Here is a 14,744-nt window from a genome sequence, read left to right as displayed (position 1 = left end):
TCTGCTTCTATGTTGATACCCAAGGTAGTTTTAAATTAGCTGCCTTTGGTAGAGAGTGAAACTACTACTGCACAAAGCTGGGTGCAGACCTGCTGCCTCACATCTATTTTCCACCTGTGTCTGTGTGCGGGAGCAGAGAGGTTGCGGGCGGCGCTGAGGCCGAGGTTGCCAGAGCCACACTGTAACAGGCACCCAGAGGACACGACTGCGAGCTGCTTCAGAAGCAGCTGCCCAAGCTCCGGCAAGGATTCTCAAGTAACTGTAGCTTGGACAGGCACAACTGCAGCAACCGTGCAATCACGTCCTCTCCAGAGCGGCACTTACCCGTCCACGGGGGCAGGAGCTCCACGGCCGCACCGTCGCCGCTGTGTGCCCCAGCGAGCGGAGCCGCGGCACGGCTCTGCCCGGGACCCCGCGGGGAAGCTGGCTTGCCCTTCCGAGCTGCCGGCGGGCATTACAGGAGTCGGAGCGTGGCAGAGATCTAGTCTGCTTCCTCTCAGCAGCAGGTGAAAAAAAAATCCCGCGGAAGGATGGCTCTAATTCCACCTGCTACTGGCAGCAAGACCAGATGGCCAGGGYTAAGGCTTAGCTATTCAAGTAAGAAGATTTGTTATGGCTTTTTTTTATGAAAGGAGGGGCAATGGCTAATGAAGCTCTCCAGYTGATTCAGCTGATAGAATCTGTGTGAGAGTAGCTCATGCTTACTCCATAGGTAAAGGTTTAAGGGACTGCTGTGATGGCTGTCGTGAGAATACGTACAGCAGATACGAGCTCCTTTCACTTTACAGAAAACCTGCTTCTTTGGTGATAACATATTAGTCTTTTTCAGAGGTTCAGGTGACTGCACACCCTTCAGATGGAAAGGACCCAGGCAGAAGTTGCACACAAATGCATTTTTATTGCTCTCTACAAACACCGAGACACATACACAGTATGCATACAAGCCATAGGGCTGTCCCAGTAATGGGAGAAACACCATCCACAGTGAATTAAACCACTCAATACAGACAAAAGTCATTATTAATATGARAACGCTAGAAAAAGCATAGCTTATACCCAAAATGTATAACATCAACCAATCAAGCCTTTTATCTACTATCCTTTCTTTAACATAAAGCAGTAACACCTTTTTTTTTTTTTCTAAAATGAAAAAAGCAGCAAAACTGTAGAAATATTCCATGCAGTTCCTAGCCTCTGTTCATCCATCACACTTTGTATACTAAGACTATGAAAAGGTCATTAAGGAAAAACCATAACAAAACAAAAATGATCTTTGATTATTTATAAGTTGTAAGCAAGTGGGGAAAACAGTGTTTAACCAAGTGTGCATGAAGCAAGGGGTGTTCTCTAGAGTGACTGAGCAAACAAGTGTTCCTAGTCAAGGCAGAGCRAAGCTGATGGCCCTTACAAGCAGTACTAGAGAAATCTCTCCTACAGCGATTCCTGTCTGTCACAACTGCAACATCTACAAAAATACCTCCTTCATTATGAAGACATTTGCCCTCTGACTGGGCGACATGCTGTGCTCTGTTATCACCAGTGTCTACACAGCATTAATACCACTCAACAGAATGCCTGAACTTTTGCCAAAGGATTGCATAAAAGTCAAAAGTATTCCATTCTTTCCACACATTAATAAAATACATGGGAAAATAATATTCCCTACGGAAGAGAGGATCAGAGCTGGACTATCAGATGCAGTCAGATCCTTCCTCTGGACTCTACAAGGCAAATGTCCATTAAGTAAGGACTTCTCTGACTACCAGGGCCTCCAGAGAGCACTGACGTCTTTTGGAGATCCTTGCTTCGGGGTGCTGTGATTGCCAGAAGAAAAGGTAAACTCTGGAGCAGCTGACTGGCTCTTCTGGAAGTGGCTTAAAAGTTTGGTCTGTGTTTCTGTTTGGACTTTGTGGAGAGAGAGGAAATGGAAAGCTTCTTGCAGACATCTAGAGTAGCCCTCTCTGAAGTCAAACTGAGAGCTTTTACGGAAGCATCCTGCAGCTAGAAAGGGGAAGAAAAGAGGAAGGGGAAAGAATAGTTTAGAGCAATTGTTCCTGGCTAGACTTKCGTTAACTGTCATGAATTTACAGTAAGCTACAGAGACCAACAAAATTCAATACTCACTCTTCATCTGCAGCTGACTCTGCTGTTTCAGGTAGCTGACAGTCATCTCTAGGATGTCGGCTTTCTCCAGCTTGGAGTTGGGCTGGTGTCTCTGGAACTCCTTCTCCAGGAGCAGTTTCAGCTGCTCGATGCTGCTGTTAATCCGGTCACGGCGCATTTTTTCCACCACCGGCTTCCTGAGCTACAAAAAGCAAAGGAAAAGAGACTTATTATTAGAAGGATCTTTTCTCCTCCATTTCATGAGACTATTAGTTGCACATCCCTATTCCTAAATGATATGGGCCGGTTTCTCAGCTGGTGTAAAGTGCTGTGACCACAGCTGAGAGTTTGGCTCCGTGCTGCCTTGCTGTGCCTGTACTTACTTTATTCTTCTCTTTTGCTGTCAGCAGATTGTCAGGCGCCATGAAAACAGTGCTGGGAGCCATTTGTCCTGAGCGAGGAAGGAAGACCTCAGGAGTGTGGAAGTCCRGGAGACGCGTGTAGCGGGAAGCCGGCTCTGCCCCCCTTTTATGCTGTGAGAGCTCCCGGGGCGCCGGTGGGTCTCCGGCTTGGCTGCGTTTCCCACGCTGCGCAGCCAATGGGGAGAGCTGGGGGCACAATAGAAGAAGCGTCTCTTCTTGCACGCCCCGTTGCCGGTGAATAGCCCGGGGATAATGACCTTCTCCCAGGCGAGCAGGTGGGCAGTGCGTGTTCGGGGAAGGACCGGGACGAGAGTCGCGCGTCAGAGGCTGGGAAAGAGCCGGCCCTCGGCGAGAAAAGGCCGCTGGCTAACGCCACCGATCAATAGCATTCGCTTCACACGCGTTTGGGAAGGGAGAGGTCGGGGGCCGATGGCGGGAAAGAGACCACTCTGTGCAGCTTTGCTGCGGGGGGACGCCTTCCTCTCCGAGGACCCGCAGAGGCGCACGCTTATGCGTGCACAGATGCACGTGCGCACGCCCAAGCAGCTTCTAGGTTTCTGAAATAAAGACCAGAATTTGTATGAGCTCACTTGCCCTGCTGTCACAGCAACGTGGAGCCAGCTGTTCTCCCTCAGGTGACTGTGACCCCAGCTTTGCCCGAGTGAGGCAGGAAACAGCTTCCAGTTCGGATCACTACAAAGATACCATACGTTTAATTTTAAACACTCACCCCGGATATTCAAAATGCCTTCCGTTCTGATCTTTGTTCTCTGCCCATGAGATCTTATGCACATCTTTAGGCCACTTGCAAAACATGTCTCAAGTACTTTATGGCTCTTTTTTCAAATAAATGCAAGATAAGTCTTAGAGGGGAAWGATCTCAGCACATTTTGGGAACATCGGCTCAGTCTCACATGCTGCTTTCTCACTCCCTCTGTCCCCCACCCAACTCAGTTTACTCTGATTACTTTCGTTTCATCTGTGCACAGTGGAAAACTAACGTGCAGAACAAATTCATTTAGCCTGTGAGACTGTTAGCAGTAGAATTCCTGAGTCATCGCTATCGTCCGCTAGACCGTTATCTGTATTGAGATGAAGAGTCTCTGCTTGCAGCTGGAAGCGTTAATGGTGTTACGATTTGTAGCATATTAGCACACACCCAGAGATTCATGTGGGAAAACTTGAGCCAGATCTGCCTACATATATCCTGCCCTCTGCCCGTGCAAGCACTGCTTTCTTTTCTGCRCTCTAAACCAACTCACACAAAATCATCAGAGAAGGCAATGGCTGCAGTATTTTCTGCATCCTCTGTCCTTGCAGTTTAGAACTGCATGGAGACAGCAATGCTGCCCTTGTTATACTACAAAAAGCATGGAGTGAGCAGCCTGCAGCATGAACCACACATTCAGAACCATGGGTTCTGCTCCCAGATTTATTCCAGATGCACTGTGCAACCTAATCAGTTCAACTCACTTCTCTCTGTGAACTTTGTTATCTCTGCCGATAGCATACAACAGGGTATCTCTGTCTATAAGATGCAAAACAGGAAGAGTAATTATTAGATAAACTATTGTCAAGTGTTTGGGGAACCTTTACTGACATAGAAAGGGTACTAAATAAACACTACTTGTCTTCATATTAATATATATGTTCTTATGTGTGCRTGCATGTATTTTAATGTGAATACACGTATGCATGCATACATTTCTCTCTCACTCTTTCTCCAATTCATTTGTTCCTAAGACCAGGTAAGGCTTAAATGACCTCTTCCAGGATCTGCTTTTCCATTCCCATTGTACTGCCTTGAATAGGCTCCCTTCTTTTGTACAGGGCAGCAGCTGTCGAGCTTTGAGTCTTTTATGTCTAGTTGTGGGAAAGTTTTTGTGACACCATTTCACATGTTTTCCCCAAAGCTTGTGGATTATCTTTGCGCCCCTCTGAAACCAATCTTTCGCTCTCTGCAGCTCTCTTGGGGAGATTCTCTGAAACAGAAACTCCTGAGTAGTAAACTTATCTCTTGAGTTCATTAATCAAGTGCATGAAGAAGAAATGTGCCATCCCCTCAATCAGCAGAATCCACTAACAACTTTGCTAGGATAGTTTCTGTTCTCCAGATTAGTTCACTAGTAAGCCACTATAAGAAGAGCCATAATTTCACCTTCCAGTGTGACTCACATGAACACACACTCCAGATTAAGTCTAACAAAGCCTCTTAAAGTGTCTGATGCCTTCCCTGCAATAACCCACAGTACAGAACAACGACATTAAGCCTGCTTCTCAGGAAGTTCTGCATTATAGCATTCCTGCATCTAGTACTTTTATTTTGGGAGAGAACAAATTAACTTTCTATGATAAAACTGTATAAGAACGGATGTGTGTAAAGCACGGGTGCTTCGGGCTGCACTTGCCTCTCTTGTGTCACGCTAGGCCGGTCTGGTGCTTTCGGGGATTTGTGCAGTGGTTCTGAAGAGATGTTTGCGACAGATGGAGGTGAGAGCCCAGAATGGCTGTCACCGCCTGTGCTGGGGCGGCCAGCTGCTGCCCCTCTGCCGAGCTAGGCGACAGCGTGCGCTGCTGCGAGCAGGAGGCGCACGTGTCTCCCACTGATGATTCAACCTGGGATCTCTAGAGCAGGATTTTCCACGTGAACTTCTCRTTTTTCCACTCAGTCCGCAAGGGGATTACAGAGGTGGCTCTAAGGGACCAGTCACGCTAGTCTGAGTCACCTTACTTCTTTGGTCTTGGTGGAAATTTTGCTTAACTCACTATTGTGACATTTAGCTCAAAGAAAAAGAGAATGAAAACCGCTACCTCCTTCTTTGCTCCAAGAAAGTAAATTCTACTTAGCTTCTTGAAGGAATGAATTATATGGGATAAAATGCTGCTTCGTATTTTTCCAGGACCCAAACAATCAAGTCCTGGAGGAAACATTCCGCGCACACCCCATTTCCACGTCTCGTTGTTACGTACTTGAGACGTGCTGAACCTTTTCTCTTGTGCTGTTTAGCGATTACATGGGTGGGCACTGCTGTGCTAACACAGACCCGCAGACCTCCTGCCTTTCTGCCACAGACTCAGTGGACTACAAGCCTGGGAGCAGGTGAGGCCACGGCAGAGGCACCTTGCCAAAACCGCACTCCAGTAAAGGCAGTATCAGCGTTCCCAGGAGAGATTCCACAGCAGCTTACCTGCCCCACGATAGATTGCAGTAGAAGGCCGTGATAACGCTTTGCCTGGCTGCGCTGTGGCAGGGGTTGCACACCTGGCACGCTCGGCGTGTCAGTACTCGAGGTTTCTTCTCCAGTAGGAACTGACACAAAGCTTGCCCCCGGGCAGGCTGAATGCTGTCTAGTCTTCTCTGGCCCTGAGCAATTCACTTACCCACTCCATGCTAGAGACCCCCTAGTTTTGGAATGCGTGTGATAACAAAAATTATATTCAGTGCGTTGTTGTGAGGCTTAACTAATACAATCTCTAAACGGTGAATGTTGCAAAATCTCCCCCAGATGATAAATCCATTGAGGTTCCTAGTTCCTCCTTCTGTGTCACACATGGCTTTTGAAGTATCTCATATAAATAGATATGTTTTTAAAATAGCTTTTTATTTCCTTTGTGGTTTTGCAGTTTGTGAGAGAAAAAAAAACTATCCAATTACTGACCATTTTGGAAGAGTTATCCAGATTAGATACTTAAATGGTTTACTTCTGCTTCGCTTGGAAATCCCAAAGAAAAGCAAGAACAAAAATGTATCCCTAGTACAAGGTTAATAGAGACAGTAGAGTTTACACCAAGGATAAAGACTTTAGAATTAGTCACTTTCTGTTATGATTCCAAACATACCCAGTATTGGATAGAATATTTATTAGGATCCCAAGATATTGGATCTTGATAATATGTCCAAAATATGGCACCAGCAATAGCTTGCCCCTGGAATCTCTGCCAGATGTTAACGTTATGGAAAGACTTAAAGAAGCTGCTGCTTTCCCAAGTCAGGAGACGTGGCCATTGCTCCCGTTGCTTGGCTCCCGATAGGTGCTGCCCAGATGGCCCTCTGCGAGCAGGGTTTCCCACTGAATACAATGCAAAGGCAAGCACCGTTGCTAATGGGGTTTGTAGCCAGGCACACTTCCTTTGTGACGAGAATGAATACAGTTAAGAAATGGTGTGGGAAACTCAGATGCACGCRAACTTCCACAGCCTTATGTTAATAAGTCACTTACAATGCCAAAATGCTTGGGAGTAAAGGCAGAGCAAAGGTGCTGAATGTAAAATGGGAAGAACAGTGCGATTTAGGAGCTTCTGTCAGCACTGAGCCCTAAAGACCATGCTGAGGTGAAAACCGAAATGGGGCCAGTCCTGACAATCGTTCTCAACTCCTGATTGAAGGCAATGGGCCTACATAAAGAGCAAAAAAGACTGCTAAATTTTGCAATTTGGCTTGTAGCCTTTATACTTCAAGGGCTATGTTCTGATCTCTGGTAAAATGATGTAAACACAAATGTTCTCTTCACCTGCAGTGGAATTAATCCAGATTTTCATCAGGAAAAAAAGAAAAAAAAAAAGTCAGTGTCTGTTTGAGCCTGAATTTTCACCTGTAAAATGCCATTACCAGAATCTGGTCTGTTGTTTCCAATTTCTTTCATCCAAGCAACACAGAGCAGTTTGGAAGTATTAATGGCTTAATGAGGAGAAAAGCTTCCCCACAGTATTGTTGCCATAACCTCTGAACTACAGATTGTCTCCTAATTTTCTTAAAAGCCAAGCCCAGCTCCTATAGGTTCCTGGTGAGTTTCTGCAAGTAAAAATTAGGGGGACTGAAGASTCAGGTGCCTCAGCTGATTTTCAGTTCCCTATGTGATCTGTAATAGGCACCCGAGTAACATCTGCACATAAGCTGGCATCAACTGTTCAGGTAACACAAGGCCCAGGTGAGTATATACAGGTCACACAGAAGTATTGTGATAGCTCCATGTCCTTAAGAGTCATCTCTTGCCCTTAGCACTGTGCACSAGAGGGATGCAAAGTCCCCTTGCAGAACCGCAGTGATGGTTACCTGGAAGCAGCCTGCGCTGACAGGCTTTCAAAGCCTGACCTTTCCAGGTTTGCTTGAGGACACAAACCCACCGGCTGACACATGGAGACACAGAGTCCACGTCTTGCCGTCCCGTTATTGGCAATGACCTGTGATTTTTGCCAACACATCTGAGCAGGCTAGCCTTTGAAATAAAAACAGTGGGACAGAGGTATTGACCAGCCCGGGATAAGAGGTGTCTGAGGGCCAAGTGGCACACGGCAGCAGAGTCTCTTGGGATCTTCCAGTGGCTATCTGGATGGCCCTGAGGAAAAAAAAATCACATTATTCTTCTGGGCCAGGTTGAACTGTGGTAATATCTCATCTCCAGCAGAGGCTCTCCAAGCTGGCAGGAAGAAATTAGTCCTGTAATGAAATCTCATGTTTAAGCCACAGCAAATAGCAAATCAGATTAACATGCCAGGGCACATTAGGATGGACAAGCTTCACTAGTTGCGCTAGTTTATATGAATGCACAAGTACTTGTCAAGGGTCCCTGTTTCCTGGGGACATTTTAAAGTAGTCCGGAGAATTCAAGAGGCAAAGCAGAGCATGTGGCTCAGAAAGCACCTCTGCAGCCTTCACTGGAGCTACTTTCTTTGGCCTTACTGGTTGTTGAGAAAGACCCTGCTCCTGTAGCTCGTTTCTCTATCATTTCCTCCTGGCTGTTCCTCCTTCTGCTGCTTGGCAGCTTCCTGCTTGATCCTACCATGATTTCTATTTGTCTGCATAGCTTCCTCCACTTTTTTSCTTTCACCTGGCCTTTATTTTCTTCTTGTGCAGATTTTTATAATTTGATTTCTTGTTCTGTCACTCTTTCTCCTCCTGTCACAGGCAGATGTGGTTTGAGGACGGGAGAGCCTTACAGACCCTCAGAGTGTGTGAGTTTGGAGTTGCTCCGAGTTTCCCACACTGCTCTCCTATTCACTACATTCAGGCAGGGGATAAAAGAAGTGTGCCATGCTACAAGCTGAATTAGAAATGGTGTTTGACTTCCCTTTGTACTTTATAGAAACCTTGCTCCGGGTAGACCATCTGCATAGCACTAGCTGTGGCAAAAACCATTGATCAAGGCCTGTCAGCCCAGCTGGGGGAACTTGGGAAAGTAATTCCTTGTGCCACTTCAGTTCTTTAGGGCTTAACATCTGGCTGGAGGGGGAGGGGACAGCTGATGGTTTAACAGTCTTGCTTCCTTTCAAGTTTGGGATGCTGTTTTGATCCCCTGTAAGCCTTTCTGAAATCCTGATTGTAATAATGTGGAAAGCATCCAGAGGACCAGAAATAATACATTGGCTTTTCATTTTCAAAATGCTTTATAAATACTAGTTAATGAATTCTCAGCGACCTCCCCTGTGAGATAAAGGTATATTATTATCAATGTTTTACAGAGGAAGAAGATGAGACAGAGAGGAAAAATAACAAAATATTTCAAATAGCCTATTGGTTGCAGTGCTTCTATTTAGAGGTGGTCCATTTGAGATGTCTGGTTTGCAAAGATTCTCAACACTCACTTTGGTTTTAATTAACATTGTCATCGCTGAAAAGGAGCCAGCTCCCTAGCTTGTGGGAGAATTCAGAGTACCTGCTATTGCACTTCCAGTCAGGCACCATTCAGCTAAGCAGATGAAAAAGCTTCTCCCTTGTACTCAAGTTCAGCAGTGGCTTCTGAAAACCTTATTTGGAACAATATATTCAAGCCCACGAAATGGCTGAAAAGGAAGATGCACTCAAATGCTCAATCAGGAAATACTAAACTGAATGATCTATTCAACAGATATGAACTCGATCTCTCTGGAAAGTAAACTAAGCTTTACTCTGTTTATTCCTGCTCCTGGAGACCCACCAAAAGCTCAGTCTTAAGCTGCAGCTGTCCTCAGCCTCTGTGCAGATCTGTCGGCACCATCTCATTTCGATCAGCTGCCTTGCAGCAGTTCCAGTTATTCTAAACYTGGAACTCCTCGGAGGAGAGGGTGCAGTGTACCCTGAAAGACCTGAACTCTCTGTCAGAAACTGCCCTGAGATTACAAGGCAATTTCTGGCCCTAGAGACTTGGCCTGGTAAAACCAGTGACTTAGAAATGGAAAGATCTGTGTTGCTTTAGTTACCAAATCTGGCGCTGTCTGCAGCCACAGTGTTGGGGGCTGAATGTTGGCTATACACAAAAGGTGTCTACAGCTCCTGGGGACGTTGTGCCTGATTTTCAGCACCTGGTGTTGCAAAAGATTATAGGGCACCGTTTATGCTATCAACTGATGAACTGGTGATGTTCTGGGGGTCCTGGCCCTACTTTTAATCTCCTAGACTGTTCTCTTTAAAGAGTCTGCCCCTGCTTCCTGCATTAGATTCCCTCAACTCTGACATCTGACAACGTGCCRGATGTCACCCTATGGCACAGGAGAGGGAGATCCAGCTCTGCCTTGTGTGCTATGTGTGGACCAAGGCTTTCAGTTCACTGTAGGTGTCCCTGTGCTAGTCCTTTGCCTGGCTCAGGGTTACATTATCTAGCTTTTGAAAAACCCTTTTGGCAAAGGGTTTTTGCAGCTGCTTCCTTTTAGCAGACATGATATCTTCATTCTTGTGCCAGTTGAACATGTCAAAGATGTTCCTCCACCCTGCAAAACTCACCTGTCCAGCAGAGTGGGGTCTGACACTGAGCCCCAGGACACTTTCGGTAGACACACGTCCATTGTGCTCCCCAGCACGGTGACTGACAGCCCCTGCGCATGAGAAAGTATAGGCAGCCAGGAGCTCACGTCCCAAAACTCAGCCTGGGCTCAAAGGATGGGGGAAGTCATGCCAGGAAGGGATGTTGGGGGGAAGTCATTGAGGCATGGGGAAAAATCAGCTTCAGGTTAGAAACAAACTTGTTCCCAAAGTCAGAAACAATCAAATAAGGCTCCTAGGATGCCAGGAAGGTCTGGGACTATTATGTCCCCATCTCMGCTAAAGCTGAGTAATGTAATATCTGACACTTTCACTGTTGCTTGTGCAAGGGGAGAGAGGGCTGCCTTCCTATCTGTCATGAATGTGTTGTTCCCATCTTGTTAGCAACTTTTGGTTGGGCACCAGCCTTAGAAATGGTACTTACGGATCTAAACCTGCTCCTCTGAAATACCCTCCYTGAAGGACAGCTTCCTCCTAAAATGTTTGCCAACACTGTTCGTAAGTCTTGTGATTTTATTATGAGACTCATAATGCTTGCAGCCTTCAATAAGACCACCTGTAATCATCATGATTTTAAAAAAATAAAATTATTGGTGTGATCCAAACATAGCCCAAATGCTCAACAATCAAAAAGAAAATAGAATATCTATCAGAATACTTCTCTTTTCATCAGCAACCTCAAAATGTTTTTCATAAATGTCTATGACTCCTCACCCATTTCATGATTTCTTGAAGCCAAAATTTTGACATTTGAAAGGCTGGCAATGATGCCAGATTCTCAGAGATGCTGGGCCTATTGTAAAAACTGAGTATCACCAGCTTCCAAAAAAACGCTGAAGGAAGTGCACGAACTTAGCAGCCTCTCTGCTCCATCCAGTCATAGTCCTTGGTCTACCTTGGCCAGAGCCGAGAAGGTGATCAACTGATACAGTCTGGGTATTTCAAAGTGCTTTTGGGGAATTTGTGCTCCCACTGAAGTCACTGCTGTCTGGGTTGTTTTAGAGTCTCAAAACTGTTTGGTGGCACATGCAAGAAAAATGCTGGGTCTCAGCCCTGTTACTGAGATGGAGAATACTTACATTACTGAGACCAGCACTGATTAACATAAATGTAGAGCAAGATATAGTTGAGTTCCTCGACAGAGGCAGGAGGATAGATGTTATGTACAAAATATGCAAGAGTGGCCTTGCCTGCACGATCCTTGCAGTAAGCTGGGCAGAACACGCACTCACATGCTCCTTATGTGCCAGGCTGGAGGAGAGTTTACCCTGCTGCTGCCTATATGTCTGCGAATGCCTACAGCAATTCAGTCCTCAGTGCTGGCAGTGCAGCCCTGTCGTGCAACCCACTTAAAAATGCCAGCGAGAAAGGGTATTTTCTGTGACTGTCTTATCTGGGTTTTGAAGGGGTATGGTGGTAAACACATTAACATGGTGGCTCCAGCAAACCCCTGCTCCCAGAGCAATGTGTTCCTTTGAGTTATAATTGATTCCTGCCATCAGGCACCAGCCTGCTCTCTCCCAGGGTCAGCACTTTCCCACATCCAACCCCATTATCCCCCAGACCATGTCTTTTGTACAACACACTCCAGCTATTCATGTGCAAAGCAGCTGTAATCCTCAGACCTTTCACAGTCAATATTCCAGGAAATAATAAATCCCTCTTGTGCACCCTGGAATATGCTGAGAGGTGACTTGCGGGAATTTCAGATAGGCAGAAAAATAATGAAATCATTTTAATTTTTAATTATTCGTAATACTTACTGTAGGAAGACTGTGTTGATGGTGCATGACTGTTTCAAGGTCAACCACACAAGTAGCTGCAGGAATTGCTTTTGCCTTTAACAACCTTGAAAAGGAAGATSATAGTGTCTCATATGTCCCTTAATAAGCAAAGTCCACTTTCCTCCCCTTAAGTGCCTGGGAATGACAGTGTATTAAGAATTCCAGATCTAAAGAAAACCTAATTAAAACAAAGTTAAACTTGCAAAAATGTACTTTACAGTAATAAAAGGTCCTTTTTTGCCAGGGTCCTAATGTCTAAAAAAGGCAAGATAGTGCTATGCTAATGATAATTCATGGAGTATTTTACATAATAGGTCTAATAACAACATAACCTTTTTCTCTGAAAGAGGCAGACTTCACTGCACTTTCTCTCTGTTGGTTCAGAGAGCAGAATTAAACCTGGCTTGTGAGAGTGGAAAAAGCCCATCCTGAGTAGCAAGTTTTGCAGGAGAAATCTGCAAAGTCTTTGTAAGTCTGCATATCTTGTCTTCCATGTCGAACTACTTTATTCTATTTAGAATGCAATATCACTGAAAGATAGCAGAATACAACAGGCAGGGCTATATGCGCGTGGGGGATTTGGGAGGAAGGATCTCCATCTGTGATACCAAAGTAAGCAGTTGTCATACATAAAAAAGTGGCAAAGGGTGATCAAGAATCACCTCAAATAGACAGCACCCTGTCTCCACACCTTCTCCAAGAAACCTCCAGAGAGTGAACCGCATGATTGTCAAGAAGAGGAAGCGACATAGTAATACTGCAGGGATGTAAGCCTGTAGTGCCAAAATCTAGGGAGCTTAAACATGTCCACCCAGTAACAGTGAGTGCAGCACGACAGGCCCAATAGTTTCATCAAGCATTAAAGGATAACAATTTTACTGAAGATGTAGCATCACAGATCATTGCAACAAAAGCCTACTTGAGATGCTGTGTTTTCATTGCTGCTGTCTTCCTTGATGATACTGTCACCAGCACATTGCCTGTGCAAATTAGAACAAAGCTAGCTTGGTCCTAGAAACTCTTTTATTTTTCCTGTGTAAACAAGCCTTCACAAGGATGCTAACCATGCACYGGCCTAAGGAAGAAACCAAAGCCCACTAAAGGTCAAGTTGCACATGGRACAGATCCTGCCAGCTCCCTGCTTCCCAGGCAGCTGCAATTGCAGAGGGGTAGGCCCAGGGAAGAAGCATCTCTGCCAGACTGACAGATTGCTGTAGGTGACTCCCGAAGACAGTGAGAAGAGGCCACCCTTAGCATTTCCATCTGCAGAGAGGTACTGTCTCCAGAGCTGTTCTTTCTCCACTTCTTCTCAGAGACCTTCAGCAGTACCTCCAAGTGGCACCTCTCCCACCAGCGCCAGAGAGGCACATGAGAGCCACTTCAGCCCCATCCCTACGCCATGCCAAAGGCACAGGCTCAGCTCTTGATTCTAATAGGGCTCCACGAAAGAGTTTAGCAGTACCACTCTCATCTCTCAGAAGAACAAACCAAGGCACAGCAAAGCAGATAGCCTGGCCACCAGTCTCTAAGTCAGCCAGTGGTGTAGCCAAGCTCAGTATTCCCCATGTCTCTGCCCCCTTGCCCCGTAATGCCCCTTTCTCTTAGTAAACATAGATCTCTGAAAAGCTCCTCACTGCCTGGTAGACCATGCGCTTCTCAGTTTCACCCCGTGAAAAAGACGGTGAGTTCATGGTGCCTTGACAAAAGTGCAGGCTACACAAAGGAGTTATTAGCACCAGGGTGTGTGGGTTTGAATTTCTCTGAGTTTCCCATACTTTTCCCCTATTGATAACATTTCTTGTTGGGACAATAGAAGTGTGCCTTGCAGCTACTCACAACATTAGTGACGGTGCTTGAACCTGAATGGATTAAAGGGAAAGAATCCAACTCCCAAAAGACCATCTGGCTAGCCCTTATAATACAGCAATAAAGGTCAGGGCTACTTCTCAGGAGTTGGGAAAAAGATGCTCTCTGACATCGAGGAGTCTCTTTAACCAGCTTGGAACATGTCTACCTGTCAGCTCCTAGCTTCAAGTCCTGCCACCATCACTCCCTTGCAAGGAAAGAGACTTGTCTGCTGGTTTTCCCATAACATAGGGAATAAAGGGCTCTGAAAACAACATCTGCCCTAAACAAAAAGCTAAGGCCATTCAGAGCCATATAATGAAAACCATGAAGCTGGCTATTTTAGTGACACCCCCCTTCTTCCTGTCAACTGCCCATTAAACTCAGGCTTCACTTCGGATTTCAAAGAAAGAAATGGTCTTTGGCTTTCTTACCTCACTGCACACTTCCCTCCACCATTTCCATTTCCAGCTCCTTGGCCATGCTTCTGTGCACCAAGAGCACACTGGGAGAAAACAAGGACGCYGCTGCTTAAGAAACATTACAGGCCAGACCCTCAGATGGCCGGAAGCAGCACAKTTTGTTCTGAGCTAGATTCTGGGCTATTTTCGTTGCTGCCTTAAGGACTGAATCTGGACAGAGATTTTTCCAGTCAGACAAAATCAGAACAGACCTGAAGTGTCCACACAGCTTCATTCTTTTTCTTTCCTTTAACACAACAGAAATAACATTTTAAGTGAAATTTTCATGCAAAAACAGGCAAGCATCATTCCCCCATTTTCCAGATGAGAAAACTGAGTGGGGTGACATGCTAATGGTTGCACAGAGAGGTAGTGATAGGGTCTCCTAGATCCT

General features: G+C 45.7%; 1 protein-coding gene across 1 annotated transcript; it reads right to left on the bottom strand.

The window, feature by feature from the left end:
- Nucleotides 1-920: 920 nt before the first annotated feature.
- On the bottom strand, nt 921-2,599 carry LOC146594645 (transcription factor HES-5-like). Its single transcript, XM_085307177.1, has 3 exons — nt 2,487-2,599; nt 2,125-2,305; nt 921-2,001 (listed from the first exon to the last, which is right to left on the bottom strand). Exons 1-3 carry the CDS (start codon nt 2,547-2,549, stop codon nt 1,760-1,762), a joined length of 486 nt encoding a protein of 161 aa, XP_085163303.1. The 5' UTR covers nt 2,550-2,599; the 3' UTR covers nt 921-1,759.
- Nucleotides 2,600-14,744: the final 12,145 nt, after the last annotated feature.

The sequence above is a fragment of the Rhea americana genome, unplaced genomic scaffold, assembly GCF_003343005.1.
Source record: "Rhea americana isolate MKP2758 unplaced genomic scaffold, rheAme1 scaffold_254, whole genome shotgun sequence".
In the NCBI taxonomy this organism is placed as follows: domain Eukaryota; kingdom Metazoa; phylum Chordata; class Aves; order Rheiformes; family Rheidae; genus Rhea; species Rhea americana.
The sequence above is the reverse complement of the archived record's forward strand: the minus strand, read 5'-3'. Positions and strand labels throughout refer to the sequence as shown.

What these genes read in the sequence shown, in the direction of transcription:
- LOC146594645 (XM_085307177.1), bottom strand. Translation starts at nt 2,549, where the DNA reads ATGGCTCCCAGCACTGTTTTCATGGCGCCTGACAATCTGCTGACAGCA. An exon ending in CAGCAAAAGAGAAGAATAAA is followed by an intron (nt 2,306 to 2,486) that starts GTAAGTACAGGC and finishes TGCTTTTTGTAG; the next exon opens with CTCAGGAAGCCGGTGGTGGA. An exon ending in GAGTCAGCTGCAGATGAAGA is followed by an intron (nt 2,002 to 2,124) that starts GTGAGTATTGAA and finishes TCCCCTTTCTAG; the next exon opens with CTGCAGGATGCTTCCGTAAA.